Consider the following 27,047-nt stretch of genomic DNA (forward strand, 5'->3'; position numbering starts at 1 on the left):
CCAACTATCTGCACGTGGCTGGACCAACCTGGTCCCGGTCATTCTGACTCTAAACGCGAGTACCGGAATAAACATGGACGCACTGATTAAAGCGGGTCAGGCTGCGCTTTCTAAATTCTGTTGGATTTATTAATTCTACTTCCACGCAGGAACTTGTGAGCGGCGGGGCTCCAGAGATCAACACCCGCCAACCACAGCTGATTGAGCCCAGAACTCAACACTGAGCCGGGATGTGTTCCGACTGCATTTCCTCAGTCAAAAGCAGGCTGGAGGGATGAGGGTGATATTCTGGGGGCTTGTTACGGGAATGGGTGCAGAGTTTTTTCTACCAGACTCTATTTCTTACTGCTGGCAGGTTTGTGCCTCTCATGTATATCAATAAAGTTGAGAAGGGAACGTGCTGTGTGCGCCTGCGTCATTTGAGAAGCGACGCAATCGAGGCTAGCCGAGGTAGCAGGGAGCTCGGCGTTTGAGCGCAATGGCGACCACGTAAACAAACAGCAGCGAGCACGGTGCGGTCGGTGTTGTCCATCGGAAATGAACGCTTCCGTGTAGGCGAAGAAAAGATAACAAGTGCACCACAATGGCGACCGGGAGCAGCGGCGGCTTGGCGTCGAACCATGACGGTCAGGAGGCAGCATCCAACTCGGCTCAATCCGGAGCCTCAGTGGCGCTGTCCAATGGGCCAGCCCCCGGCCCGGCCCCGTCTGCCTCCCCGCCGGTCCTCGGTCTCCACCGGGAGCCCATGTACAACTGGCAAGCGACTAAGAGCTCCCTGAAGGAACGCTTCGCCTTCCTCTTCAACAACGAACTGCTCAGTGACGTCAGGTTCGTCGTGGGGAAGGGGCGGCAGGCCCAGAGGATACCGGCACACAAGTTCGTCCTGGCCGCTGGCAGCGCCGTGTTCGATGCCATGTTCAACGGAGGGATGGCGACGACCTCGGCGGAGATTGAGCTGCCCGACGTGGAACCCGCAGCCTTCCTCGCCCTGCTCAGGTAGGGCAGGTGGTCGGGGGGGCGTCTCCGGTCCGGAGAGGACGTGGTCATGCACTCTGACACTTTATTGTATTTAATCCCTGCCATGGTACATTGACATAGAGACGGCTCATGGATTAAGAATCAGCCAGGATGTGGATGATGAATACATAGTCCAGTAAGTCTGGATGCCGATCAGTTCTTCACCACAGCGGCGCTGGGCGGGTTCGTGTGTGCAGCTGCTCGTCTCATGGAGGCTCTGCAGATTTCTGTGTGGAAAACCTTCACTTGAAACATCTAGGAAGGGTCCGGTGCTGGCTCTAGAACCATGGTGGTCTCCTGCACATTCGCGTGGATCAGGACCTTTTTAGGCTCCAGGTCCTCCCAAGTTCATGGTGACGTCATTACATGTCATTTTCTGAACAATCAACAGCCTAGGATTCACAGCTGCTGCATCGCAGGAGCAGCAAACTAAGAATATTTGTAGTTTTTCATTGAAATGAAACTACCGACCTTTTCTGTTGTTCCACTCTGGCACATTACTGCAGTTCTTGCCAATATTCTGATATTTTTCTCCAGGTTTAGCTGATAGCTGACATGTGGGGTGTGGATGTTGTGTGTGTTCAATCAGGTTGATGTGATATTCACATTCTGCACACACAGAATGCAGGTCAACACGGTGAATTTAGGAAAACGGAACATTTTTCTTGATTTATAAATCATTAAGAGAAACCCTCCAATTGCTGTTTCTTCATCATTGATGATTGCAGAAGAAGAGACTGGAGCAGACTGAATGGATGTAGATGTCAGACTGATACCAACTTCTGTTTTGAAAAGGATCAGAATCTGCTGCTGTCAGAGATGTGTTGGTGGTGTTGTGCATCTCCAGGTCTGCTCACTGCCTGCTGAGGAATGGTTGCAGCATCTTTGTCCAAATGTATACAGTATCAACTCTACATACCTTCCTCCATGGGGCCCCTTACGTCTGAGGTCATGTGGCCTGTTGGTCCTCCTCACGTCACATGACTCCAGCTGGAGGGGTGTTAAAGTCTCTGTGAGGACATGGAAGGACAGCGCTGTCGAGGAGGCCTCCTTCATAGGAGAACAGAGAAAGTGCCTCCACTCTCGGGACCTCCTCTGCAGGACGCGTTCACTCCCATCCTCAGAGGGGTGTCCTTGTCCTGCAGATGTAGCCAGACTGCTTTGTCTCTGTTGCACTTGTTGAGATCTTGTTTTATTCAAGTTATGGAAATCACACGTTTGCAGGTATCGAGATGTTCAAGCGCGCCGACCCCTGAACACATGTTGTGGTCGTCCTCTAAAGATGATCTCGCTTGTCTCCTCTGCGCAGGTTCCTTTACTCTGATGAGGTCCACATTGGTCCAGAGACGGTGATGACGACTCTGTACACGGCTAAGAAGTATGCGGTTCCTGCTCTGGAGGGTCACTGTGTGGAGTTCCTCACCAAGCACCTCAGAGCTGACAATGCGTTCATGCTCCTCACTCAGGTGAATGTCAGCCGAGTCTCACTCAGTCCAAGTGACAGCCAAACACCCACGTGCTTTAGGTGCAGTTGCACATTTCTGTAGACGTGTCCACCATGGTGCTGAGCTCTCTCTCAGCCTCCAGGGAATTTTGAATTGTGCACAAATGTCTAAATGTCTGGTATGAGGTGATTAGAATTTGTTGGTCAGAGTTCAAGATGACCTCACCGAGTCCATGTTTGATCTTCACTCAAGAACTGAATTGATGATCAAGAGAGGGGGGGGGGGGGAATTCAAACAAATGTCTGATAAGATGAAAGTTATTATTCATCTCATCAAAAGGTGAAGTTCACCTTCACTGTGACTTCGAACTGTTCCACAAAAACTCTTAACCGTCCAGTATTCAACACTAAAGTTCGACCTCAAAGTACAAGTTTCATGAGCAGTATCATGTACACTGGACAGACGTGGATGTCGAATGTACCTCTGGTGGTTGGCGGAGGCAAACAACCACAGGGGCGGTGTACTGAAGAACCTGGGATCTGTTGGTTTTCGTACATGCAACAGAATACAGGATCAGTCTCCTTGGGTTTCTCCTCCCATGGATTTGCGTGACACCTGGGTTTCCTCCTCGGCTCCTCTGAGAATTCACATGCATGAGCGGAAGGTGCAGAACTTGTCAGTTGCTGCTCCTGCAGCAGGCAGAATGGGCTTTTATTCCTGCACAGTTGTACTTGTGCAACACTGGTGTTTTTTGGGACACATCGTGCCAGAGTCCTGCCCCCGTCGCTGATGTGGTGGTTGAACTGCCACTCAGCTCGTCTGTGATGCTTGCGGGGTGATTTGGGTGGTTCTACTATTTTTGTCTCCTTCATCTGAAAAGATCCTTTTAAAAATCTGGATGCTCCCCTGTTTTTTCTTCCTCTTCTCGCAGGCAAGATTATTTGATGAGCCTCAGCTCGCCAGCCTCTGCTTGGACACCATAGACAAAAGCACTGCAGACGCAATAAACGCAGAGGGATTCACAGATATTGACCTCGGTGTGTGAGTCTTCTCAGGGTAAAAGTGTCGTGTTCTGTCACTAGTTTGGTTCTGAATTCACCTGGATTCTGTGTGTTTGTAGACACTCTATGTGCAGTGTTAGAAAGAGACACTCTCAGTATCAGGGAGAACCGTCTCTTCGGTGCAGTGGTACGTTGGGCCGAGGCTGAGTGTTACAGACAACAGCTTCCCCTGTCCTCTGAGAACAAGCAGAAGGTTCTGGGAAAAGCACTTCCCCTCATCCGCTTTCCACTCATGACTGTTGAGGAGTTTGCGGCAGGTAAGCACGTCACCAAAACCATGATGTGTTTTTCATGATGTCATGACGTGTTGTGAATGTTGCTGTACTGTCCCGTGAATCGATGAATAAATATTCAGCGTGTCCATACATCTCGAACCGCAGAAACCAGTTTGATATTCTTTCTTGTGCAACAGGGCCTGCCCAATCTGGAATATTGTTCGATCGGGAGGTGGTAAATCTGTTTTTACACTTTACAGTAAACCCCAAACCACGGGTCGACTACATTGACAGGCCCCGCTGCTGCCTCCGGGGAGAGGAATGCAGCATTAATAGATTCCAGCAGGTTGAGAGTCGATGGGGGTACAGTGGTACAAGTGACAGAATCAGGTGAGGCCACGGCGCTTGTCAGAGATTCATCTGAGCAAAAGGATGAGTTGAAAGACAGCGGAAGTTCACTCTTGTGTCTTGGTGCGTCTCCCCCTGCAGATTCAATGTTAACAGAAGAATATCCATAGTGGGCTTTGGCCTGTACGGCTCCATACACGGACCCACCGACTACCAGGTCAACATACAGGTAACTGCTGTTGTCAGGGTACAGTCATGTCAAAGGGACGCACCTTTACTTGTGGTGAAGAGTTCTACTTTACAGATGTTATTAGTTTGTATTGTTTAAACAATTTAAAAACTTCAGGACTCAAGAAACCTCTGCCAGGTGGAAGTCCACTGGCAGTTTAGGCTGAGCCAGAACAGACTCCCACCTGCTATTATGCTGCTGTCATGTGAGGACAGCACTAGAATTCATGTAAATCAAATGTGTGTTCCATCAGGCTTACTTCCTGTAGCCACTAGGTGGCGGTATGACTGATGGTACAGCGTCACTATGATGTGTGGCATCCAGTAACAACAGCTCTGTTTCTGGAAATTGCCACCGAAACAACATTTAGTGAAAACTCAGTCTTCAAGGGTCACCATCACCATGTCTGTAAAGGGTGTCTGATAAAGTTGAGATGGATCTGGCTGACCTACTGAGGAGTAAAGAAAAAAAAAAAGAAGAAAGGATTTCCTGTTGCCACCAGACCAATCTGCCCCAAACTCGAATGGGTTCTTCCTTGGCGCGTCCGACACCCTCCACCACATATGGTGAAAATCAGCCTCTTGGTTTTTGAGCAGTCCGGCTGACTCGTGCACACCAACGCACCGACAACGTGAGTCCTAGCAGAGATGACCAGCACAGCAACAGAGTGAGGGCATGAGCCAGCAGTTGAGGAACCTACAGTTCCCAACTAATATTAGGAGGCCAAACCTCGTCCTATTCGAGTTGATAAAGTAGCTGTACAAGAACTTGACCAGAAAGAAATAATTATTAATTCTGTTTTATCTAATGGGTTTAAGAATCTGCTCCTTGATGGTTTGTGCACCTCAGCCTGTATTGTGTGATATTGGTTCTTTGATTCAAGGTTTCTTACATTAGCCAGAAACATCTGAGGACAAAACCTGAACTTGCTCCATCAGCCTGTGGCTCCACCCTGGTGGCCTCTTCTGGTTTTGTCACGAGGTCGTTTTCTGCTGTGTTAATGCAAACGGCAGACATCTTGGCCTGGGTGTTTATTTTGATCCTAGTTTAAGAATTTCAGCCTCAGCTCCGATATTAAGTCTGTAACACTGGGAACACAAAACATGCTTGTGTGCATGAGCGCAGGTACAAAAATAGATATTATATTACTGCAAGTCCCCCCCCACACACACACACACACGCACACACCCACACACTGTATTGAAAAATACACACTACACTCTCACATCCATGCCAACACACACATTCAGTGTATGGAATGTAGACATGTCCTGCTGCGCCCCGGAGCACAGCAGCAACATCCTGGAGGGGGGAGCATATATTGATCCAAGGCTAAGGATGACAACTCTAATGGTTCCAACCTGGTGGAAAAAAGCAGAAACTACAGCCTTGAAGCCAGTAGTTCAGAGGAAAGTTCAGAGCGTACCACAGGAGTTCAGGAAGTAAGTCTGATGTAAAAGTAGAGGAATTATAAAATTGCAGTTGTAATGGGGTTTTTTTTTGGTCTACAGTTTCTCAGTGGGAGCTTTATTTAATCTGACACTGCGGAAAGACAAATAATACATGAAGATGTTAGTTTCTGGTGGTCCTCTGAGAGTGTTTTTTATTTTTAGTGGAGTACAAAAACTAGAAGTGAAGTGTCGCTGATAGAGCAAAGCAGCAGGAGGTGGGCAGTTTGTCTTGTCAGTGTAAAAAAAGAACGAGCAGGAGTGGTTTTCATTTTCCTCGCTGCACTTCACTCCTTCATATCTCAGTGTGATGCAGGTGGACGAAGTTCTGTCATTCCTGTTGCGGATTTCTCCATAATTGTTGCACCTCAGTGTAACATGCGTCTGGTTCTGAGTTGCTGATATTAAAACTGATATTTGTTCAGCAAGGAGATTTAAGTTTTTACCCACGTTCGTTGCTTCGTCCGTCTGTCTGTCCGTCTGGGTGGGATCAGGCAAAACTACTCTGCTGCTCTGCTTTTCCGTTAACCTGGTAGAGGCTCAGTTTGGTGCTGACACATGTTGTCTTTGAGGGCTATCCCAGATGTTGCATGTCCTGCCCTCAGCACCTTGTCTCTGCTTTTCTCCCAGGAGTTTTCAAAAGGAGGTCACACTGTTGAGTGTTTCCCACTGACAGAGAACGCTATCGTGGTCATCCATGAAATTTATTTAGAACTGTTCTGAGGGTTCTCACCGGCAATTCATTCATTCAGATTCCCCAAATCTGGTTTGCAGAAGGAACTGAAAAACAAAACCCAACTTGTTTTTTCTTGCAAACGGTGAAGATATATTGCCAGCTCCTCCCTCTGCGGTCTGAGGCCCACCCAGCATCATCACGTCACCTGCGTGTGAGCCAGGAAAATGAATGAGTCTTGTTTTCTGAGTAATTCCCATGAGGAATTGTGTCAACTATTGGAATCTATCATTTACGATCTATTCAGTTTTTCTGCTTTCAAATCAAGTCTGTGGTTGACTAAATTAGATTATTTACCCCCCTCCTATTTTTTTTTTTTTTTTTTGTACTTCTACATCCCTAGTTTGGATGTAATTAATGTTCAAATGAAAGACGCAGTCTGAAAGGCAGTTGGACGGCACAAGCTGCTGCCCACACCAATCTATACCGGCAGTTTCTGTGTTGATGGTATACGTTTTTGTTTTAGATAATGATAATAATACTCTGCTGTCCTCAAAGACACTTTACAGGTGAGAAAACAATAGGATCTCAAGTTTATTGAGAACAATAAGCAGTTGGAAGTGTGAGACGATAGTTAAGTAGCAGCTGGTGCGCCGTTGTAGCGCAGACAGATGTCTGATGTTGGACATTATTACCAGCCTCAGCATTCACACTGCTCAGCCCTCACATTACCACCACCTGCTCATGTCCTTAAAGCCCTCCTGCTGAGCCCTGTTAGCCATGAGGTTGGACCTCCATTGATCCAGGACTTCCCATGGATGCTTGAATGGGTTGAGATCTGGGAAATGTGGAGGCCATGTCAACACCTGGAACTGTGCCCATTTAACTCGGGATTCTCAAACCTTTTAACCAAATGCCATCCCAGAAAAAAAAAGACAATCCGAGTGCCGCCATTATGACCCATTGGCTGCTAAATGTGAGTGAGCAGTGATACTTTCCCATGTTTATTAGTCAGAAATTAAAAGTAGAAGACAGAACTCCTGACCGTCCAGACAAGGTGTGTTTCTTCGCATGTTCCCATCTCATCAAACCACCAAAAGAGTTTGTTGCAGCCATAATAATAATAATAATAATATTAATAATAATAATAATCTCTGTGATTTCACTTGACGACACGCCGGTTGTTAACGGAGCACCAACCAAACAGAGGGGCCTTTGCTCTTCATCAGTCCAACTGAATCCAAGCTGGAGGCAGCTTGAGTCATACATCCTCACCGTCCTGCATCGTTTGTAGCTAACATTGGCGGCGTGAACTGCTCTGCTTGTTGGTGTGATGTGAACGAATGTGACCAAATAATGGTCAAACACAAAGATATGACAAGAAAAGACAGAATGAGTCTTTCAACATAATTTTACGAATTTTCATTTTAAACAGTTTGCTATTTTGACAGTATTCTTTGTTTTGAAATGTTTCTGACTACCACTGGAGGGAGCTCTTGTACCACCACTTGCACGCTATCACTCTTGGAGAGCCATCAAACCATTCCTGAGGCATGGCTGCAGTGTGACAAGGCACTGATGGATGTAATTACATCAAATGATTGAAAACCAATGAAGGCCAACGTGGTTTGCCACAACATTTTTAAAGTAAATTCACAGCTGCTGAGAAGATGAACAAGAGAATTTGGCCCCATTCTGATGAAATTTGAAGGTGAACCTTAACAAAACACCCATCCATCCATTTTCTGTACCGCTTATCTGTTGGGGGGGAGGGGGGCTGTCTATCCCAGCCGATCCCAGCTGACATTGGGTGAGAGGTGGAGTTCACCGTTGACGGGTCGCCAGTCTGTCGCAGGGCCACCAGGAGCAGTTAGGGGTTCAGTATCTTGCTCAAGGACACTTGGACGTGATCACCGGAGGAAGTGAGGATCGAACCAGCGACCCTTTGGTTGCTAGACGGTCGCTCTAGCTGCCGTCCCACTAACGAAACAATGATGACCAAAATATTTATCCCACCAATTTTCCTCATTATTATTCCAGTGAGCTACTGGAAGGGGTCCGGCCACATTGCATTGTGGGACAGTTTGAGTCTATTATCAGGGCTGAATGTATGAGTGGGCCAACGCATAAAATTGCAGACTTGTTCTGTTGCCATAATAGATGATAAATAGGTGACACACAATTCTAAAAACTGTCAGCTGAGTTGTCAGGTGTTCTGAAGTTGTGATGCGTTCTTCCTGAGAACGGGCATGTACGTCGTTGTCGGTCGTTCTGACAAAACTGTGTTCTGTGTTCTGTAGATCATCGAGAGCGACAAACGCCTCACCCTGGGGCAGAACGACACCGGCTTCAGCTGCGACGGCACAGCCAACACCTTCAGAGTGATGTTTAAGGAGCCTGTGGAAATCCTACCCAACATCAGTTACACTGCATGTGCCACCTTAAAGGTCAGTCTGAGCCGACTGCTGCACCAATGAGCATCCTCCATCAACCGCCTGCTGAGGATTAACCCTGTGTGTGTGTGTGTGTGTGTGTGTGTGTGTGTGTGTGTGTGTGTGTGTGTGTGTGTGTTTGTTTGTTTTCAGGGCCCTGACTCCCATTATGGCACCAAAGGACTAAAGAAGGTGACCCAGGAATCTGCAACAGGAACCAAGACCACATTTTTGTTTTTTAGCTCACCTGGAAATAACAATGGTACATCAGTGGAAGACGGCCAGATACCGGAGATCATCTACTACACCTAGACTGGTACAGGGAGCAGGGCGACCTCACACTGCTGGAGATATAGTGCCTCATGATCCCTCAGAATATTAAACAGACTGTGTGAGTCACGATGTGTGTATGTGCTGTATGACCATGTCTGGAGATGCTCAGACATGATGGGGAATGTGGCAACAGTGGCGTCTTTAGGATTAAACTTATCAGCTGTAACTATGTAAATGCATCAAGCAAACCAAACGTCCCCCTTTGGGACAAATAGCAGCATTTGCTTGTAAATGATTGGTTGTAAATGATTTTAAATACTGCTGTTTTGTCCGTGTGTTATTATCAGTCTGCTGCAGTGCAGGTGTCTTTTCTGACGTGTGAAACTCCAGAGACGGCTGATGTTTCTGGAAGATACCATTTCACTTAGTTTTTTTTTTTGCTAATGCATCCGCTGAGAGTGTATTTGCATATTTTGTACCATTATCATTTATTCAGCAGGTGTCTTCAAATGCTTTGTTTTGCATTGTAATGTTGTGTGTAATTTAACAATGTCAGTGGTACGTGCTGTAATTTATAACTCCATGTTGGCTTAGCACTTATTCAAAATAAAAGAACTTTAAGGATTTGTATGGTTTAAAGAAACAAAAACTCTCTTTACTAATTAAGCTGGACAAACGTGGGTTGGAGGGCTTTAGTTTCAGGTTGTCAGCGTGTCATATTCTTGTTGACACAATATCTCGTGCTCAGGAGGGAATTTCTTCCACTTGGGTCCCAAGAATGATGTGAAAAATATGGGTGTTCAGACGAGAAGGCCGCTGTCCTCGGGAATCCTCATGTTCCTCGTGAACTCAGGAACATTCAGGAGATGTCTTCAGGTCTGGAGTAAATCGTCACTGGAACTTGAAGGATGAAGTGATAAGATTACTGGATCTTCAAAGGTTAACGTCCTTAACAAAAACTCATTCTAGCCTTCATTATTAGCATGTGAATTCTAGAGTTATGACAAAAATTCCCTCAAAAGTCAAACGGCATGAAATGAGTTAATAGTCCAGCTTCTCTGCTGTCTCTCCGCCGCACCATGTCAGGCATCAAACAGGCTGAGGATCAATGACAAGACAGAGAAAAAAACTGAACTAATTGAACAACTCACAAGTTACACTTTTAGAGAAAAAGAAGGCCTAAATTTACACGAGTGTGCAAAGTTGAGTTATCAAGGCCATGGCAAAGCTTCACAAACACTGAAGCTAAATTGTGACTCGAATGTCTGCTAGAAGCACCCATCCTTTAATCTCCATATTCCTCCTCCTAGCCTAATTCTAAAATAGTAACTTTTGTAATATAATCTTAGATATTTTTTTTCTCCGATGAGAATATTCGTGAAGACATTATTCAGGAAACTATATCTGAATTATTGACAACTCTTCATTATGTTTACTTATGGGCGACAGAAGCAGCTCAAGTTGTCACAGACCAAAAAAACATTTTGAAGTCGACATCAAAATTGGCTTCTGTCATTGCTGCAGTGCCATTCATGTCAGAAACCACTTGGTACTTATCACCGCTAGTTAAAGATAGTGAAGGTGATGAACGGTGCCTGAAGTGCAACGTGTTCAGGTAGTTCTCTAGTTTGAAGAACAATCACAGTTGTCTTTTAATGCTAAAAGTGACAGTAGTTCTATATTATTTCTTGCACATCTTCACGTCTCATTATGGTGTCGGTGTGCTTTCACAGAGATGAAGTTCTTACATTCCATCACCTCATCTTCCTGTGTGAAAATTGATGGAATCAAGACCACTTGAGGTGGCGGTGAGTGGGCTTTGACGAGGACAGCGCTCCATAGACGCCACCAGGTGAGTCACCGGACCTGAGAGCTTCTCTCAGCTTCTGACTGGCCTCTTTGACAGCCTTTCCAACAGAGAGACGCAAGAATATCAGGTTGAGACAGGTGTTTTTACCACCCACCCGCAACCAAATACTCAGACAGTAGGAGAACAGGAACAGCCCTGGGAACTTAACTCTGTTTTGGGTAAAAATACAAAAGATGATACGAGAATATTAAAGCTGCAGTATTCAGGTGGATAATGGAGGGATTTGGCATGTACTGAGACATTAAAAAGGCACATTTGAGCTTTACAAATGTGATATTCTGACGCTTGGCTTCATTTCTGTCTGCCAGCAGGATGAGTTCAGGACAGCTATGTAGGGACTCACTTAGACCTCACTTGGAAGTTGAAATGCAAGTGCATCATTTCATTTTAATTTACATACCGTGCACGTGTAATTTTGGCCAATCAGAATAAGCTTTTTTGTCAAGTATGTATGTAAACACAAGGAATTAGTCTCCTGTGTCTTGCACGCTGTCAGTGTATGCTATAAAACTTAGCACTCAAGTTTAAAAGGAAATCAGGGGCAAAATGACTGCACATGATTAAATTAAGATGTCACTGTCTAATAATTTGAGAATGAAAATGATAATGAAATAAGGCATCAAGTTTGCTGGCCCTGCCAGCAATCAGATGTTGAGTCAGGTGCCAAGGGGGAGTGCTCAGTTACACAGGCTGTTTGTTCAGGATGCAGAAAACACCAGGCGGAGAGACAGCGACAGTCACAGGGCAAAGATCTACAGAGCTTTCTCTGCAGTAACGGTGTCCAGCTGCTCAGTGAGAGTTCAAATCAATCACAGAGACCTGAAGATGAGTATAACAGCTCCCCTTGAAAGAGAATACAGACATCCGGGACCTGCTTAGCTGTGAATCCCTCTTTTCTAGTGCCACCATTAGGTCAAAATTTGAACTTGTCCACCATGTGGATTTGTGGCGTATGACCACCAATGCAAACCAGCTGGACCTCAGTTTCGGATTCTAATTAACACGCATTTGGGAGCATTTATTTGAAATCCCCTCAGCAACGAGGCGACCGGCCGATAGAGCTGCTAGAATATGGCTACGGCTCCTCTGCTCCTTCATTTCTGCAGCTGTTTCATAGCCACAACCGGCAAGCTGACATAAACAGAAAATAGTGAATCACTCTTTTAACCGAATCCAAAAGCAGCCCACATCCTGCACAACTCTGCAATTTAGATGTGACGGTCACTTTTTTTTTGTCATTATTTGCATCTGAGTAGTGCTTGAAAATGGCTCTTGTTGCCCCTAAGTTTAGTCCACTAATCGGCTTCGTCTGGGGTCACCACTTCACCATCAGTCTACCAACTGCTAAAAGCATTAAGAAACTGGGAGATTCACATTAGGGTTACACAGAGAACTATGGTTGCCAGATACATGGCTGCGTATGGCTACTTTAGCATGACTGCTATTCGCTCTAATGTAGTACATGTGTGATTTGATACTTCATTCACTTCATTTTGGGAATTCCTTTTTGGGAGATTTTCCTGAAAGGAAACTTATTTGTCATCCTGGAACTGGACTCATCACTGTGTTTAATCTCAGCTGTTACGTGACAGTTTATTTAAATCTTCTTCACACACACCCCCCACCTCCCACCCCCCACACACACACATACACACTCACGAGTAGACATATAGACAGGATGTTCTCTCTGATCCAGGTTGACCGTTTCACAGCAGCATCACAAAGAAGGGATGTGTGTCCATACTTGTCCAGCTGATGGGGGATTATGTAACTGATGAGACAGAATCAACTGTTTAATTACCAAGAACAAACATAGAGCTGAGTGAGCTTCACTTCACTTCACCCCCCCCCCCCCCCCAGGTGCTGAGGGTGCAGCTTTGTTCATGCTCATTTGTTACTCTTCTCACCTGAAGGTTCAGAGGAGACAAAAGGAAGGTTAGTAGCTCTCAGTGCCTTATTTCCTGTCTTACTGAAAATGATGCTACTTCATATGATGGTGGATGGAGCTTGAGTTGAGGTCTTGTGATCCAGATGAGCAAACAGAGTTTTCTGTGACGGTGAATTCACAATTCCTCAAAAGTGACCGATTTTTTTTTTTTTGGGGGGGGGGGGGGGGGTGCATGAGCCTTTATTGAGAAAAAAACAGTGGTCGTACACAGGAGGGCAGTCCTCGGGCGAAAGTACAGATAGAGCTAAGCAAAGGCAGAGTCCAAAATTCAGACAGGAGGGTCCAAAACACAGGCAAAAGTTCCACACGGGACAAGGCAAGAGCAGGGTCAGAACTCTAGGGAAAAGGTCAAACATGGGTGTATAAACACTAGGGGCATGCGAGAAGAAAGGAAGTGTGGAAACTTGCGTCACCTTGATGATTACACCGATACACATTTCTTCTTTGCCTCTTTTTGGCTGCTAGTTTAAAGAAAAAAAAGAATCTATTGTTTTTTGAATGTAACGTTGATCAGTGATTGATGAGGATCCAGTGGCGGACTAATGAGGAGCTCCGCACGGCGTTGGTGTTGCACCTCTTTATGTGCAGACCTGTAGGCAGTATAAACACAGCAGATGGAAACTTACTGAATTCGATACAGCGTCCATTCATGAAATAAGAATAACAGAGATGCTACAGTTTTGACCATGAGGGAGGACCAGGGGCAGTTGCATCATCCCAACCTTAATCAGAAAAAAGACGTCTGTGACGCTCGAGGTGGACAGCACTCTTCCCAGAGGGCCACACTGACTCATGAGTGAGGGGCCGCACGCGTGGGAATCGAAGGGAAAAGTGAAACACACAGGTCTGGAACATGATCATGTATCATCAGGTATCAGTCACGGGTGAAATACTGAATTATATTATAAAGATGTGAATACATGAAAATAAGAAGCTGGTCTTTGATATCAGAGCTGTCATCCAGTGCGATGGAAGAATATGTGAAAGCAGCAGCCCAGCAGATGGCTGGAGGCTCTGCTGGAGTCACGTTGAGTAGCACTACAGACTCAGCACAGGCTCCTCAAGGTCCCTGTGGGTGCGTCACCCTCCGCAGGGTCAGGAACAGCCAGGGCAACGCCGTGCCAACAAGAAAGACTTTGAATCAAACGCATCTGGATTTATTTTAGTAAAATGCATTCAGATGCATTTGTATACACAGTTTGTTTTTATTTTTGTGTGTTTGTTTTTTTTACATACCTTGAATGATGATTTTATAATCTCACATCAACAACAAAATAAATAAATGAATAAATCAAATGCTGTGGGGGTCAGGTGGTCCTTTGGCTGGGTGGGCCGGTTCTGGTCAGTCAGTCAGGACCCCACTCTGTTTGCCGTCGCTCACTTGTTCTGCTGAGACTCATTACTGAGGTATGACAGACTTTTTCTTTTATCCTAAGTAGAATTTTTTTTTTGCTTTGATTAATTAAAGTTGTTCCAGATCAGATGAACATTTTCTTGTCTAAATTCTTAAGTCTTTGTCAAAGCCCACACAGGAACAGGGAGAACATGGAGACTCCACACAGAAAGATCCTGTGATGGAGCCGGGACTGGAACCTGGAACCTTCTTGCTGTGAGGCCACAGTGCTGACCACTGCACCACCTCGTCATCATCTTTTCCTTATCAATTCAAGTAAAGTGTTTTATGACCAGTTGATGTCTCTTTCCATCTCAGTCATTTGATTCTGTCATGGGGCCCAGTGGCCTCAGTCTTGTTTTTCTTGTTTTCATAATTGTAAACCTCCATGGACATTAAATACCAACATACCAGCTGAAAATTAACATATTTTTCAACATTTTAATTTGCCATTAGCCATCCAATTCTCACACATATACAGTATATATTTCAAAAGTGATGATCACTTAGTTTCTGTTCATTAGCAATGCTGTTTTAATTAAAGTAGAATATCATTTAAGGGACATTAATTTGCTATTATGAAACTCATTTTCTAGGGAGCTTATTTTGCTCATTGGTATTCATATCAGGGTTTTACTTCTTTTGGCGAGGAGGCAAGATAAACATTTCTAATGTTTCATTAAATATTCTTCCTCCGACATTGCTAGTCACAACTATCTGACAAAAGTTAAAACAGAAGCAAGTTACCAACATAAAGAACATTTTCTCTAAACAGGTCTTTAGTAGTATTAGGAGTATTTCATTACGAGTAAGTATTTGGATTCATTTTCAATCTGTCGGCCCGTCATTTGGGCAAAGACGCCCTGGTTTGGATGATGATGTAACAGCAGGTGAAGCGTTTTGGGTAAATCAGCTCACTCAACAACTTCTGAGGTCAGGAAACGTTCCAGGAGGTTTGACCTGACGCCTTAAGCCAGAAAACACTACACGGTTCTTGACAGGGTTTCCATGGATTCCGAGTTGTGTTGAGCCGGCCCAGTCTGCACTTGTCCTCCCTGGTTGTGAGCAGTTGGTGTGACAAGCTGGCACAGGAATCTTTGAGTGTTCGAGGGGTACACACTCAAGCCTGAAAGTGTGTGGAGACAGCAGACTCCAGACTTGAGACGGAGTGAATCACTCATGCTTGATTTTTCCAAGCAGACTCTGGGTGCAGTCTGGCAGGTTGTGATCCCTCATCTGGCCCAGCTGCTAAATGACTGGTCCCCCATTTTCTCAGTTGTCGTAGAAAGTCGGTCGGTCAGTGTAATTCCCTGCCTCCTCTTAATCTGCTGGGACGGTGTGTCCTGAGCTTGCAGCAGGAGGCCCTGCAACCGCTGCCATCCAAGTGCACCAGAGCAGTGTCTAAAGTGGAGTCCTGTCCTGTCTCCGTCAGGGGCGATGCAGCACTACAGCAACTCGCCAGTGGTAAATATAGTTTTTCTTTTCTGTTGGGTTTTACATCTGCTGGACAAGATCTTCCTGTGGGATGGATGCTGGTAGAGACTGAAGGTGTTGAGGACAGGAAGGTGGAGGAGAGCTTCCCATGTGAGGAGGTCAGACCTGTTGTCTCCTGGAGGAACTGAGGTGGAGAAGTAGCTTGAAGTGAACCAGCCACAACCACTTCCTGGTACTGTTTCCACAGTGCTTCCAGCACAGATCCTGGGGGCTCCGTCATTTGAGTGGCATTTCACGGCTGCTCTCTCCTCCTTAGCCTGAGATTCAGCCTCCTAAACAGGTTTATTCAAAAACTCCCCACAGCTGGAGAAATATTCTTTTAATCCAACTTAAATACACAAATTAAAGATCTGAAACGATACTTTCCAAGTTTTTTTTTTTTAAACTGCATTTCAAACATCTCGAGCTTAACCATGTTATGTGATTTCCTGATCCCACACCCCTCAAAGACTAATATTCCTGAACTGCCACAGAAAGCAGATGAACATATAATATCCAGGAATACACATCGAACGACTGACATGCCGACATGTCTCCACATTTTGGATCTCTGGTCATGCGTCAGCCATACTGGGTTTTACTTAGTTTTCATATGTGATTATAACATTCCTCTGAGTGATGCAGCCGGCCTGCATGTCCACAGTGGAGCTACCACCCGATATAATCAGACTAACAAGCACCCTTCAGCAGCGGAGCCACTGTCTCTACATGGATGACCTGAGTGGCTGCATGATTAACTTAAAGAGCATGCTTTTGCATGTGCGAGGCAGAAGACGGCATTGAATTCTATCTAGTGCATCTATTGACACTGAGAGCTTCTTTGCATGAGGGTTCGCTGCATGTTCCTGTGACCGTAGTGTGCAGATACCTTATGAAGCTGGGGGCGGTTATCTCAGGAGAAAAGAGCAGAGCAATTCACACACGTCACATGCTACATGAAACACTCTCTGGTGTGCTGAGGGCTGGCTGGCCTGGACCAACCTTAGCCTCTGCACTCTGCAACACCAGATGTAGGTCGCTGAGTGCTGCAGGGGCTGGGGGATGTGTGTGTGTGTGTGTGTGTGTGTATGTGTGTGTGTGTACACTCAGACTGTGATGATAAAAGTGGATGACTTCATCATCAAGGACATGGCCCCCAGCACACTGTCTCCATCGCTGACACATTGTATTGTCACAAACAGGCCACATGAAGTCTGACAGCCTGCTCGACCAGGCCGAGGGGATTGTCGCCGCTCCCTCACTCTGGCTCCTTTGCTGCATTCCTTCCATTACATTCTCTAAACATCCCTCTGCATTAACGACTCATTGAATTAAACGTAACGTGCAAAATATTGATTGACGTAGAGAGCTAAGGAGCACCTCTCCAGCAAGTGAATCCTCAACCACGAATGTGTAACCTTGTTGCCCCCCCCATTGTAGCATAAAAAATTCCTCACACTGAAATCCAAATGCTTTATGCTTCATTAACAAGATGAGAGGAAATGAATGAGTCTCAGTGCTCTCAGGCACCCGGAGGACTGAATGAAAATGTTAACCCTTGGATTCATGTTAGCGTCTCACTCCTGATGAAATGTTGTTATAGGACGAGACAAACTGAAGGCTTGAGACTTGCGGGATTATCTCAGCTCACATGGCATCAGTCAGTCACTGATTTCTGCATCTGTGATGGAAGTTTGACTGAAGCTGCATTGTGGAAATGAATATTTACATTTGTAAGATATCTCAATTAATTAAAATGTCAATGCCAACTTTTGGGAAATATGCTTATTTAACTGTTGTTCCCTGGAGTCAGAGAAGAGCCCCTCCCCTGAGGGTGCAGGAAGGAGCTCAGACCCACAGATACTGGCTGACTGATAGTTAACTTCTCATAATGAATAGTGTTTGTGCATGTGTGTGTAGGTGGGGGGGGGGGGGGTGAGGGACTGTGTAGAACACCTCCATCTGTCTGCGTGTGTGAACTCTGGTTCAAACACAGAAGGTTCAGCATCCTCGTTTGTTCAGAGGTAGTCTGATGCCGCCTGGAGTTACTCCAGCAGAGAAACATCTGGCTCCACCCATCATCATTCTGCTGTAGTAGGAAAAAAATACTGAGGACACAAAATTATCTGTGTAGAATTTCAAGCTGTCGAGACATTTCACTCAGAACCGCAAATGTTAATGTTTGAACGGTCGGGGGACTTATAGAGAATTTTAGGATTCGTCCATATTCCAAACCATGAATGTCAGCACCAAACCTGTTGTCAGACCAGCCTGAATTTAGTGAGATATTTCACTCTGGACTCCAGTCCGGCAGGGAGGCCCACGGTGAGTCTGGATCCAAGACATCAGGCATACTGATCCCCCCACAGGAACAATGATCCAGTTAGATAGCAGCTTCACAACTTGATTTGGTATCTCATTGTGCTGTTTGTCCTTCAACATGAAGTAAGCTCTGGCATGACGTGACTCTGCCTCACGATGAACATCCCTGTTGTTCAGCAGCCGTGTTCTCTGTCGTGGAGGTTGTGGACCACCAGGAACATCAGCATGTCCCTGTCTCTGGGATATCTGAGAACTCCAGCTGCTTAGGAGGAGTATCAGTATTCTAGATACTGCCATCAGTTATCTACTTCTCTCTGTGACACAGATGCACCGATCTCACCACTGACAGAGGAACTATCAGCCCCTCTTCCTCTCACCGACTGCTGCTGATGTTCCTGTAGACTCTTGGGGGTTGAAGAGTCGTGGCAGCATGTGCTTGTTGGGTGTAGCTTCACTGACAGAGTGAGGTGCTGGACCTGCTCTACTTGTAAAGAGTCATGAGAGAACTTTTGTTGGGATTTGGCGCTACATCAATAAAATGTATACTGACTTTGTTGCATGTTTTTAATTTCCTCCACCTGCATTACTTGATTACATTGTATAAAAGGGTTAAAAGGGTTTTCTATGGAGTTTTTCCTCAGTCGATGTGAGGGTCTAAGGGCAGAGGATTTTGTTATGATGCCATGTGAAGCCCTTTGAGACAAACTGTTTGTGACAACGGGCTATACAAATAAAATTGCCTTGCCTTGCCTTGCCTATAACTTTAAATCCATAAAATGTAAAAAATATATCAAGTGTTTCATTTTGGATTTGCTTGTTACCAAGAGTACACACAGGGTTACAAGGGACACACTCCATACAGTTAGTAAGAGGTGATGAGGGACACTTGATGAATATGGCAGTCACTCTTATTGTTCCATTCAGCTAAAACAAACAAAAAGCTCCTCAGTGACAAAGTGCTCTCCGCTCATGATGTCGTGTGACGCCACATTTACCTCCTGGGTGCTGATCTAATGACTCTCCTGACGTTCATCCACATTTCTCCATTGTGTTGGATCAGTCTTCACCTCCGCCCAGGATAGCTTGCCTCAGCGAGGATGCATCAATCTGGGGGTAAAGTTTTTGTAATCTAAACTGATTACAGTGATGACGAAAGCCTTCCCTGCTGCAGGCCAGCTTCAGTATGCCCCCCCCCCCCCCCCCACACACACACACACACTCCCTTCCTCATCATCACGGCTGATTGCATTGCTGAGGTCCAAATGAACTGTTAGCCCCCATCTTCATCACAGCCATAAATAGACACCACAGGCCGGCGTTTAGCACATCTCTGCTTGTGCTCTGGATCAGAGGCCAAAGTTTACCAAGAGGCCTGCTGCGAGTCGACCAACAGAGCAACCCTGACGTCTTTGAGCCACATGCGCCACAGCAAACCGCGCATGCAGCATGCAGCATGCAGCAATGTATTAATGATGCACCTAAATATTTCAGTTACCTCTCATGATGCTGGCCTCGGCATATGTAGCAATACATGCTGGCCCCGGACAAATTAGTAGCACAGAAAATGGTTCCCCAGTTTGTTTGTTTTTACACATCAATAATCATAGAGTGCAATTAGTGACACACACACTGCCAAACGTTTTAAATGTGTGTTGTTTGTAATATTGACATACGACAACAGCAATATGGCGATAAGATGACTGTCATCAGTCAGAGCTGGCTGTAAACTAGTTATTTCATAGACAAGGTTCCATCCAACCGTAGCTCTATCCATGCAGGCGAAGACAATTTCTAAGAAGAGTGTATTTAATGAATTTTGACAGAGGGATGCTATCATTTCCTATCGGTCACCATTCATTGTGCTCAGCTAACTAGCGGTTAGCTGGGCTCTGTGGAGACAAGGCTGAGCTTCTTGTCTGGCAAATCAGCACATTTCCAAAGTTGGCGTGTTCCTTTAAGATTTGGTGCAGCTTTTAAGTAGGTGGCACAAAATGGTGTCATGTGCTACAGCGGCTTCATACTGACCTGTCAGGTATTCAAGCGGTGACATTTCAGTCACCGTGAGTTAAGATTGGCTCAAAGAGGGAGGGATTTCACCATCTGGTGAATTCATTTATTCCAGACACACTAAGGGGTTCGACATTTTACAGCAACAACAAAAAAAGGGTTGAATACAGAAACAAGTCTGAAATAAAGACAGAATTTTGTGTGCTAGAAAAAAATGTGCTCATTTGTTAATGAGCTTGTGAGCCACTTAACTCATGAGGGGTCTTTCTGGGGGCCTCAACTAACAGGCTGGTAATTAATGTGCTATGTATTTTGGGCTGAGAAAACTTTATGCTACTGTGCCAACTTCAGGCACTGTCCAGTGGATTTAGCTGAATGTTGAGTCAAGTAATGCAAGACAAAATTGCTAATAAAAAAACGCAGTTATTGCAAACAGGAGGCGAGTACATGTAGAGACATTTCATCATACAAACGGATTCACCAACTGCTTAGTATAATTAATCTGATCACGTCAAGCCTGCTGCTAAACCATACAGCGATGATCAAATGTGGTCAATTAGCCCACTTACTTGAAGATGCAAAGCGTCAGAATCGGTTAATCCACCAGGTTCATCAGCTGACCGGGCAGAGGAGTTTAGTATGAAATAAATACAATCAATCTTATTTGCCAACATTGTAGCAGGATTTTTTTTTTTAATGTGTTGGAAACATTTGCTGTCAAGTTGTTTTGTTTATTCCTGTCAAAACAAATTACCGGTCTCTATAGAATAGCTGAGAAAAAAAAACAAAAAAAAAAACAGACGGAGTGTGCTTTGGATTCATGCTCAGGACAAACGGTATCAAAATAAAATATTTAACACTGATTTGTTAATATATCACTTGGCCTTCTGAACTGTGGCCAAGAGTTCCATAAAAAGTCAACAACTGTCCCATGTGGTAATGCAAAGTAATAAGATACTATAAATACTGTCAACACCTGAGATACTGCAGTACGGATCAGTAGCGGCCATACTGTGGCCTCTGATAATAGGAGTTGGAATCCCGGTTTGAGCTCGGTTGATAGCCGCTTCCGTGCCCCCAGTTCCTGTCTCTGTCTTGCCAGTGTTGCTGCCCATGATGGTCTCCTCTCCAACCACGGTCTCCTTTCCAACCGCGCCACCCACCACCTCCTCGACGGTCCTGGTACCTACAAGAAGACGGCATATCAACATCTGCTGATATGATGCTGTAAAAACTTAGGACCTCCGTTTCACAGCTAAAGGCTGGAATCAACCAGAATTTTATTAAAAGGATAAACATTAAGAAAATCGGGTTTTGTCGGTGCTTTGACTTAGATTTTACACTGATAGATTGTAAAAGTACTGACAAGTATTCCACTTGTCCTCAACATATAATCTAGAGAGAACATTTGATATCAGGAAAGGACACAGATTCAGTCTCTTTCACCACGAGGTAAAGAAGAACTAGCAAATGTCACAAATATCAAAACACTGAGATACAACGATGGATATCATGTCTACATTTCAAATTTGAAGGCTTATGTGCAACTAAAGTTCCTGAACACATCTGAAACATCGCCTTTCACAGCAAATCTTCAATTTCAGGGTTCGTATGACACCAATAACGTTCTATGACTCTTCCATTATGTTTCCACACCTTTAAAGAAGATTTAGCAACCACGCATTTACTGAAATGTCTTTCTTTTGAAGATGACAAAGGAAATTTACTACTGTACGTTGAACTGAAATGAAAGAAAAACATGATTAATAACAATAATATTAATTATTAAGAATAAATTAATAACATAAACATGAAGTAAATACATATCAACCAAAATGGATATTTAATTGTACATGAACAATACATAAAACAAGACAAATTAAGTGACTTTTCCTTATTTTTTAGGCTTTATATATTTTTCAGGCCTCTAAATGACCAATTTTGAAGTCAATCACTTTTTCAAAGATTTCCTTGACAGGATCATCATTTATTTATCAAAATATTAATATTAATAATATTAATATTAATAAAGATCAGATGGACTGCTAACTTTATTCATGCAAAAGAAAATTATAATCATATCATGGTTGTAGCACCATTAGCTAGTGGCAGGGTAGGTTAGCAGGCGGCAGGGTAGCACAGCTAGTGGCAGGGTAGGTTAGCTAGTAGTAGGACAGGTTAACAAGTGGCAGGGTAGGTTAGCTAGTAGTAGGGTGGGTTTGGTAGTGGCAGGGGAGCAGAGCTAGTAGTGGGGTAGGTTAGCTAGTAGAAGGGATGATCTCACGGTTCACCTCTTTTCTTAATACCACCAATCGTGGACTTTGCCGTTCTAGCTGCGTTCAATGATAAATAAAGGACTGACCTGTTGTCTCTGCCCCTCTGATTCCCTCCCCCACGATGCCTCCAGTCCTCCACGATGGGAGGGGTGTCTGCCGGCCGGTTCACGTACTGCTGATATTCCTGGTCCTCGGATGTGAATCTGTGTGCAAACATCTCATCGTAGCTCTGCTGGTTTTCCGTAGCCTCGGTCATCCTGCAGTGAAATGATCGTTACCGGGGCACCACACACTGTATCGGTTTTCTATGTAACATTTCTGCTCCTATGTGGAACTTAGCGGTACATTTTATTCTGCCAAACCACGTGGGAAACCATCATTAACTGTCTGAAAACATCTGGCGGTAGAAGTGGCTACAAACAACACAAGCCTCCCGGTAACTCTCTGAACCTGGCTCAGAAACCTACCTAAGGACAACACGAAAAGTCGCTAACCGAGCCGATTAGCTTGAAAGATTCCAGACGAATGTACATCACGGAAATGTTTCCCCTGGAAACACTAACGCACATTTCAATGGTTCCAGGGGAGCGCGCACCTGCCAGTAATAGTAATCGCTGCTACCTTCCGAACAAGCCGTTAAAGTCAGACACTACAACCAAGTTGCTGTGACATAATGAGCAAAAATAGCGAGTCACGTTAATGTGCCTCAGTACTTGTATATCAAAGAACGTACAAACCACAGGAAACCAATGTAAGTGCTTCTTCATTTATACGTGCAACTATCTTTTTTATTTTTTAAATATTAGTATTGATGTATTTTGAGCCATGTTATAGATTCACACCACAGTTTGGCCAACATCACCAATAACAGGTTTGGATGCTGTGTGGGTGGCTGGCAGAGGCGTGAGCAGGTGGAAACCGCTCCGTGTCGCTGCTGCTGCCCCTCACATGAAACCCAATCCCGCTGGGGAGGAAGAAACTCGATGCAGCGAGCGAGCAACGAAACGCTCTCTTAATTTACCAGCGCCGATTGTTGGAGGACAGCGACGAAGAGGCCTCTTGCGGTGGAATTTGCACCAGAGCTCCTATGAAGAACGAAAACAAACAAGCAAAGCGAAAAAACTTCCTGAAATGAACAGGATTCCGTCTGACAGCGCCTGAGAAACCCAGCGGATCGAGTTTTGCGAAGAAGTGCTCTCACATTTCAGTTGTCTCCCGACGGCAGGAGGACTTGTTCGAGGTTGGCGGAAGGGACATGAACTCTTGGGAGCGTTGATCGTCTGTGGACTTTGACTGAGCTTTGAAAGACACATTTCTCACATCCCATAGTCCTCAGAGCTCCACATCCACAGGAGTAGTTTCTCAAGTCAGCAGCAATGGGGTGAGTGTTCCAGCGAGCGCTGCCCTCCAGAGCGCCTCTCGCTACACCTGCACCGATATGACCGAATACCTTCACCTGACTGGCTGTTCACCTCCCGGCGCCCAGCGCGTGGTCGCTGCTTGTTTCGCGATGCTTGCTTGTGTTGTTGTGTGCAAACACCCCAGTTTACTCAATTACATGCTGATTATTGGCCATCATTCATGGCTTTCTGAGAGGATCTGATTTATTGGGTCAAGTTAATCGTTCAATTTTTATTTTATTTATTTATTTTACTTTTATTTTCCTTGACCAGATGTCATGTAAACTGGTTAGATACCTGGTTTATACTCCTCAGCTGTGTAGGGATATGGGCTGTGAGACGGTCATGATATGGGGAGATCAACACTAATGAGAGTACTTCTGGGAGAGTGTGTGTCTGTGTCTGTGTGGGGGAACAAGGCTGGAGGAGGAGGTGGACAGACCCACAGCTGCTTACTGAGCTCAGAAGATTATTTTGCCTCCATACTGAGGGCTGCCATCACACCAACATGCGCTAGGATGTTTTCTTGTGACTTTCTGCTGAATAGTCTGTCTTTGCATGGCCTTTATCTGACTAAATATTACAATTATTACAGTCCAACCTAAACCTAAAAGATTTATGAAAACACCCATGAGAGGAAAGCGGATCTTTATGTCTCAAACCAAATGGCAGGGTAATAACATGCAGCGTTGCCTTCAACCAGGTGGACATGTTGTTTAAATGTGTGAGAAATCAAGTCCCACCTCCTCCCCGGGAGCTTGGCATCCTCACTCACCCAGCAGGTTTGAATTGGAGTCATGAAACTGGCCCAGTGCACCAGTCACACCTCCTGATGGAGTCAGCCTGGTGATGACAAGTATCCTCCCTCCACTGGTCTGAGTCACCACCAACCTGTAGTATCGCCTGACAGGTGAGACGGTGAAGGAAAACCCAGCCAGCCAATGATTCCACCGTTCATCAGTGAAAGCTGGGATGAGTTCAAGGGCAGCGACTCACCGTCAGAAAATCAGGAAATTAGGGTGTCCCCCCCCCCCAATCTTTTTACAATTTACTGTGCAAAAAGAACGAAAATAGTATATTAACTATAATTCAGCATTCAAGTGAACTGTTTTGTTGTTGTCAGGAAGACATCATTTTGTATTTGGTGTACGAGAGTGCATAAGGAACGACAAAGTAACTCTGAATCCATCACAAGATCTTGAGGCTCAGCATTTTAAAACCGCATGTTTTATCTGACCAGCAGACCAAAAACAAAACGTGTACCAAAGAAACCAGCAAATTTTCAAAATTCTGAGCAGCAAAGATTTTTCAGCTCATAGAAGGTTGCACGATTAATGTAATGAAGGCAAGCAAACACAACAAAACTGAAATGATGATTGCGCTCATGTACGGTGTTCAAGGCCTTCAGTGGAGCTGTGTGTGTGTGTGTGTGTGTGCGTGCGCTGCCTTAAGTGACCGATTGTAGATCAGAAAGTTTGTGTCTGCATTTGGTGGTTGGAAGAATAAATCGGTTGTTGTGGAGTTCTCAGGGTTGAAGTTTAGATCTTGGCTCTGAAATGAAATTGTAGATTCACTACAAGTTGCACTACATTACATTCATACACACACACACATACACACACACATCTGTCTTCAGTTTTGGTTTCCTTCCTTACCCGCCTTGTTAATGATGATTTCATTTTATGATTTATGACACAATATTTTGCTGTAAGTGACCTTTTTAAAATGATGCCCAAGTAATCATAATTCAATTTTGCAGGCTGTGAGAGAGAAAGTGGTAATTCATTGTATTTGTAAGTGCAGTTGTACAGTTTAAGTGCTGCATCTCTTCCCCCTCTGGAGTTGCTCCAGCATGGAGCTCAGGTTGCTCTGTAGCCCCCTCTCACCCCCCCTGCTAAAGAGCAGCCACAGAGACAGCAGTGCAATTGGAATATTGCTATTTAAAGTAAGCCATGCTGGGAGCAGCCCTAACCTAGGGATAGATGATAATCTCCTGGCGGGCCAGAGAGTGACATCTAAGGGCTTAACACTCATTGATTAGGCTCTGTGACATGTGACGTGACGGCAGGTCATGTGGCTGCCTGTGCAGGAGAGCCGACTGTACACCTCCTCCAAGCGCGTGTCCCGGTCCATGCCCGGAGGTAGAGGAGGCATAGCAAAGATGCAGGTCTCGCTGTTGAGGAAATGGGGGTAAATGAAAGAGTAGAGGCTGATGGCGGATTGGAAGTCTCCTCACCAGATGGTGGAGGCCTAGGAGTCCATCTGCTGCCGTGCTGTGCTTCTGTGGAGACTTCCTGACTTCCTTTTCCTCTGAGCGCTCAGATGAAGTTGGGTCCCCCTGCCTCAGTGTGGTGGAGGAGAACCTGCTGTGGCTGCAGGCCTGAATCTGGCCTGCTGCCTTTAGTAGAACCGAGCCGTAAGAACCACTGTGAGGAGGCAGAACAATGGTAATATTCACAGCTGCCTTAATAACAGCAGTAGAACACATAATCAGTGGAAATACTACAGTGGTCCTGTTGTGAGCTCTGAAAGTCCTGACCTCTTCTCTTCAGAGTGCTGGTTTTGCTGAAGATGGCGTTGATAGAAATTATATGAATGCAGCAAATGTTTGGCATTTTCTGCTTGATGATTAATAGCTACTGTGTTTTCTCCCAGGATTTAGAGATCCAACAAAACACTCCACATCGTTAAAGTAATTAACTGAGGACGAACAAGACCTTCATGACCTTGGCTAGTTAACTGACTGAGGACTGGCAGACTCCTAAAGTTCAGACTAGTGATGGAGCCTGCAGCAGAACTCTGGTGTGCTGTAATATCAAATAATGAAGCCTAACAGCCTTAAACCAGCAATGAAATGAAGCTTTTTACACACCCAAAGGCTCCGATTATTCTGCCATTGATTCTCTGCCAGTTCAATTAAGGACATTTAGCTCTTAAAAAAACATCTAGGAACAGTGCGCTGAATCAAATAGTGTGTGTGTGTGTGTGTGTGTGTGTGTGTGTGTGTGTGCGTGTGTGAATAAAGAAATTGCTTATGGAACAATGCCGGAAACATTCTCATGAAGTCATGTGTAAGACAGTGTGCAGCTCTTAGCAGAAGCGAATGCATAATGGCAGGTTCTCTGGTCATGCAGCCTACTTCTCTCTACAGTATGTGGGGGCAAAGCTGCCCTTCTTTGACCCCTGCAGCCTCTTATTGGGCAGTGTGTTAATTGCA

The 27,047-nt window shown here is 45.1% G+C and overlaps 3 protein-coding genes across 7 annotated transcripts in view; 2 read left to right on the forward strand and 1 right to left on the reverse strand.

The window, feature by feature from the left end:
* Positions 1 to 362: 362 nt before the first annotated feature.
* Positions 363 to 9,765, forward strand: LOC147268927 (BTB/POZ domain-containing protein 1-like). Of its 2 annotated transcripts, none has more exons than XM_086225034.1 (8): positions 363 to 996; positions 2,327 to 2,483; positions 3,394 to 3,499; positions 3,583 to 3,780; positions 3,936 to 4,128; positions 4,228 to 4,315; positions 8,737 to 8,883; positions 9,022 to 9,765. In XM_086225034.1, the coding sequence occupies exons 1-8, from the start codon at positions 584 to 586 to the stop codon at positions 9,178 to 9,180; spliced, it is 1,461 nt and encodes a 486-aa protein (XP_086081160.1). In that variant the 5' UTR covers positions 363 to 583; the 3' UTR covers positions 9,181 to 9,765. The 2 variants fall into 2 exon arrangements, with proteins under 2 accessions (XP_086081160.1, XP_086081169.1); XM_086225043.1 differs by having other exon boundaries at positions 369 to 996; positions 3,999 to 4,128.
* An 11,047-nt stretch (positions 9,766 to 20,812) lies between these two features.
* Positions 20,813 to 23,859, reverse strand: LOC147268928 (RNA guanine-N7 methyltransferase-activating subunit-like protein). 3 transcript variants are annotated; one of them, XM_086225078.1, is made up of 3 exons: positions 23,632 to 23,859; positions 22,517 to 22,687; positions 20,813 to 21,340 (listed from the first exon to the last, which is right to left on the reverse strand). In XM_086225078.1, exons 1-3 carry the CDS (start codon positions 23,685 to 23,687, stop codon positions 21,151 to 21,153), a joined length of 417 nt encoding a protein of 138 aa, XP_086081204.1. In that variant the 5' UTR covers positions 23,688 to 23,859; the 3' UTR covers positions 20,813 to 21,150. The 3 variants fall into 3 exon arrangements, with proteins under 3 accessions (XP_086081204.1, XP_086081210.1, XP_086081215.1); XM_086225084.1 differs by lacking the exon at positions 23,632 to 23,859 and adding an exon at positions 22,898 to 23,057; XM_086225089.1 differs by lacking the exon at positions 23,632 to 23,859 and adding an exon at positions 22,925 to 22,978.
* homer2 (homer scaffold protein 2) overlaps positions 23,034 to 27,047 on the forward strand; it is a 28,894-nt gene continuing 24,880 nt past the window's right edge. Inside the window, exons 1-2 of one of the 2 annotated variants that reach the window (XM_086225058.1) lie at positions 23,036 to 23,181; positions 23,302 to 23,811. In XM_086225058.1, the coding sequence (XP_086081184.1) occupies positions 23,807 to 23,811 (5 nt within the window). In that variant the 5' untranslated portion in view covers positions 23,036 to 23,181; positions 23,302 to 23,806. Of the gene's footprint in view, positions 23,182 to 23,301; positions 23,812 to 27,047 lie in introns of both variants that reach the window. The other variant, XM_086225066.1, reaches the window with a different exon arrangement.

The sequence above is a fragment of the Aulostomus chinensis genome, chromosome 2 (assembly GCF_037954235.1).
Source record: "Aulostomus chinensis isolate RoL2024-O1b breed Wild chromosome 2, RoL_Achi_v1.0, whole genome shotgun sequence".
NCBI lineage: Eukaryota > Metazoa > Chordata > Actinopteri > Syngnathiformes > Aulostomidae > Aulostomus > Aulostomus chinensis.

What these genes read in the sequence shown, in the direction of transcription:
- LOC147268927 (XM_086225034.1), top strand. Translation starts at nt 584, where the DNA reads ATGGCGACCGGGAGCAGCGGCGGCTTGGCGTCGAACCATGACGGTCAG. An exon ending in CGTTCATGCTCCTCACTCAG is followed by an intron (nt 2,484 to 3,393) that starts GTGAATGTCAGC and finishes CTCTTCTCGCAG; the next exon opens with GCAAGATTATTTGATGAGCC. An exon ending in ATTCACAGATATTGACCTCG is followed by an intron (nt 3,500 to 3,582) that starts GTGTGTGAGTCT and finishes GTGTGTTTGTAG; the next exon opens with ACACTCTATGTGCAGTGTTA.
- LOC147268928 (XM_086225078.1), bottom strand. Translation starts at nt 23,687, where the DNA reads ATGTCCCTTCCGCCAACCTCGAACAAGTCCTCCTGCCGTCGGGAGACA. An exon ending in CGTCGGGAGACAACTGAAAT is followed by an intron (nt 22,688 to 23,631) that starts GTGAGAGCACTT and finishes ATTTCACTGCAG; the next exon opens with GATGACCGAGGCTACGGAAA. An exon ending in CAGAGGGGCAGAGACAACAG is followed by an intron (nt 21,341 to 22,516) that starts GTCAGTCCTTTA and finishes GTCTTCTTGTAG; the next exon opens with GTACCAGGACCGTCGAGGAG.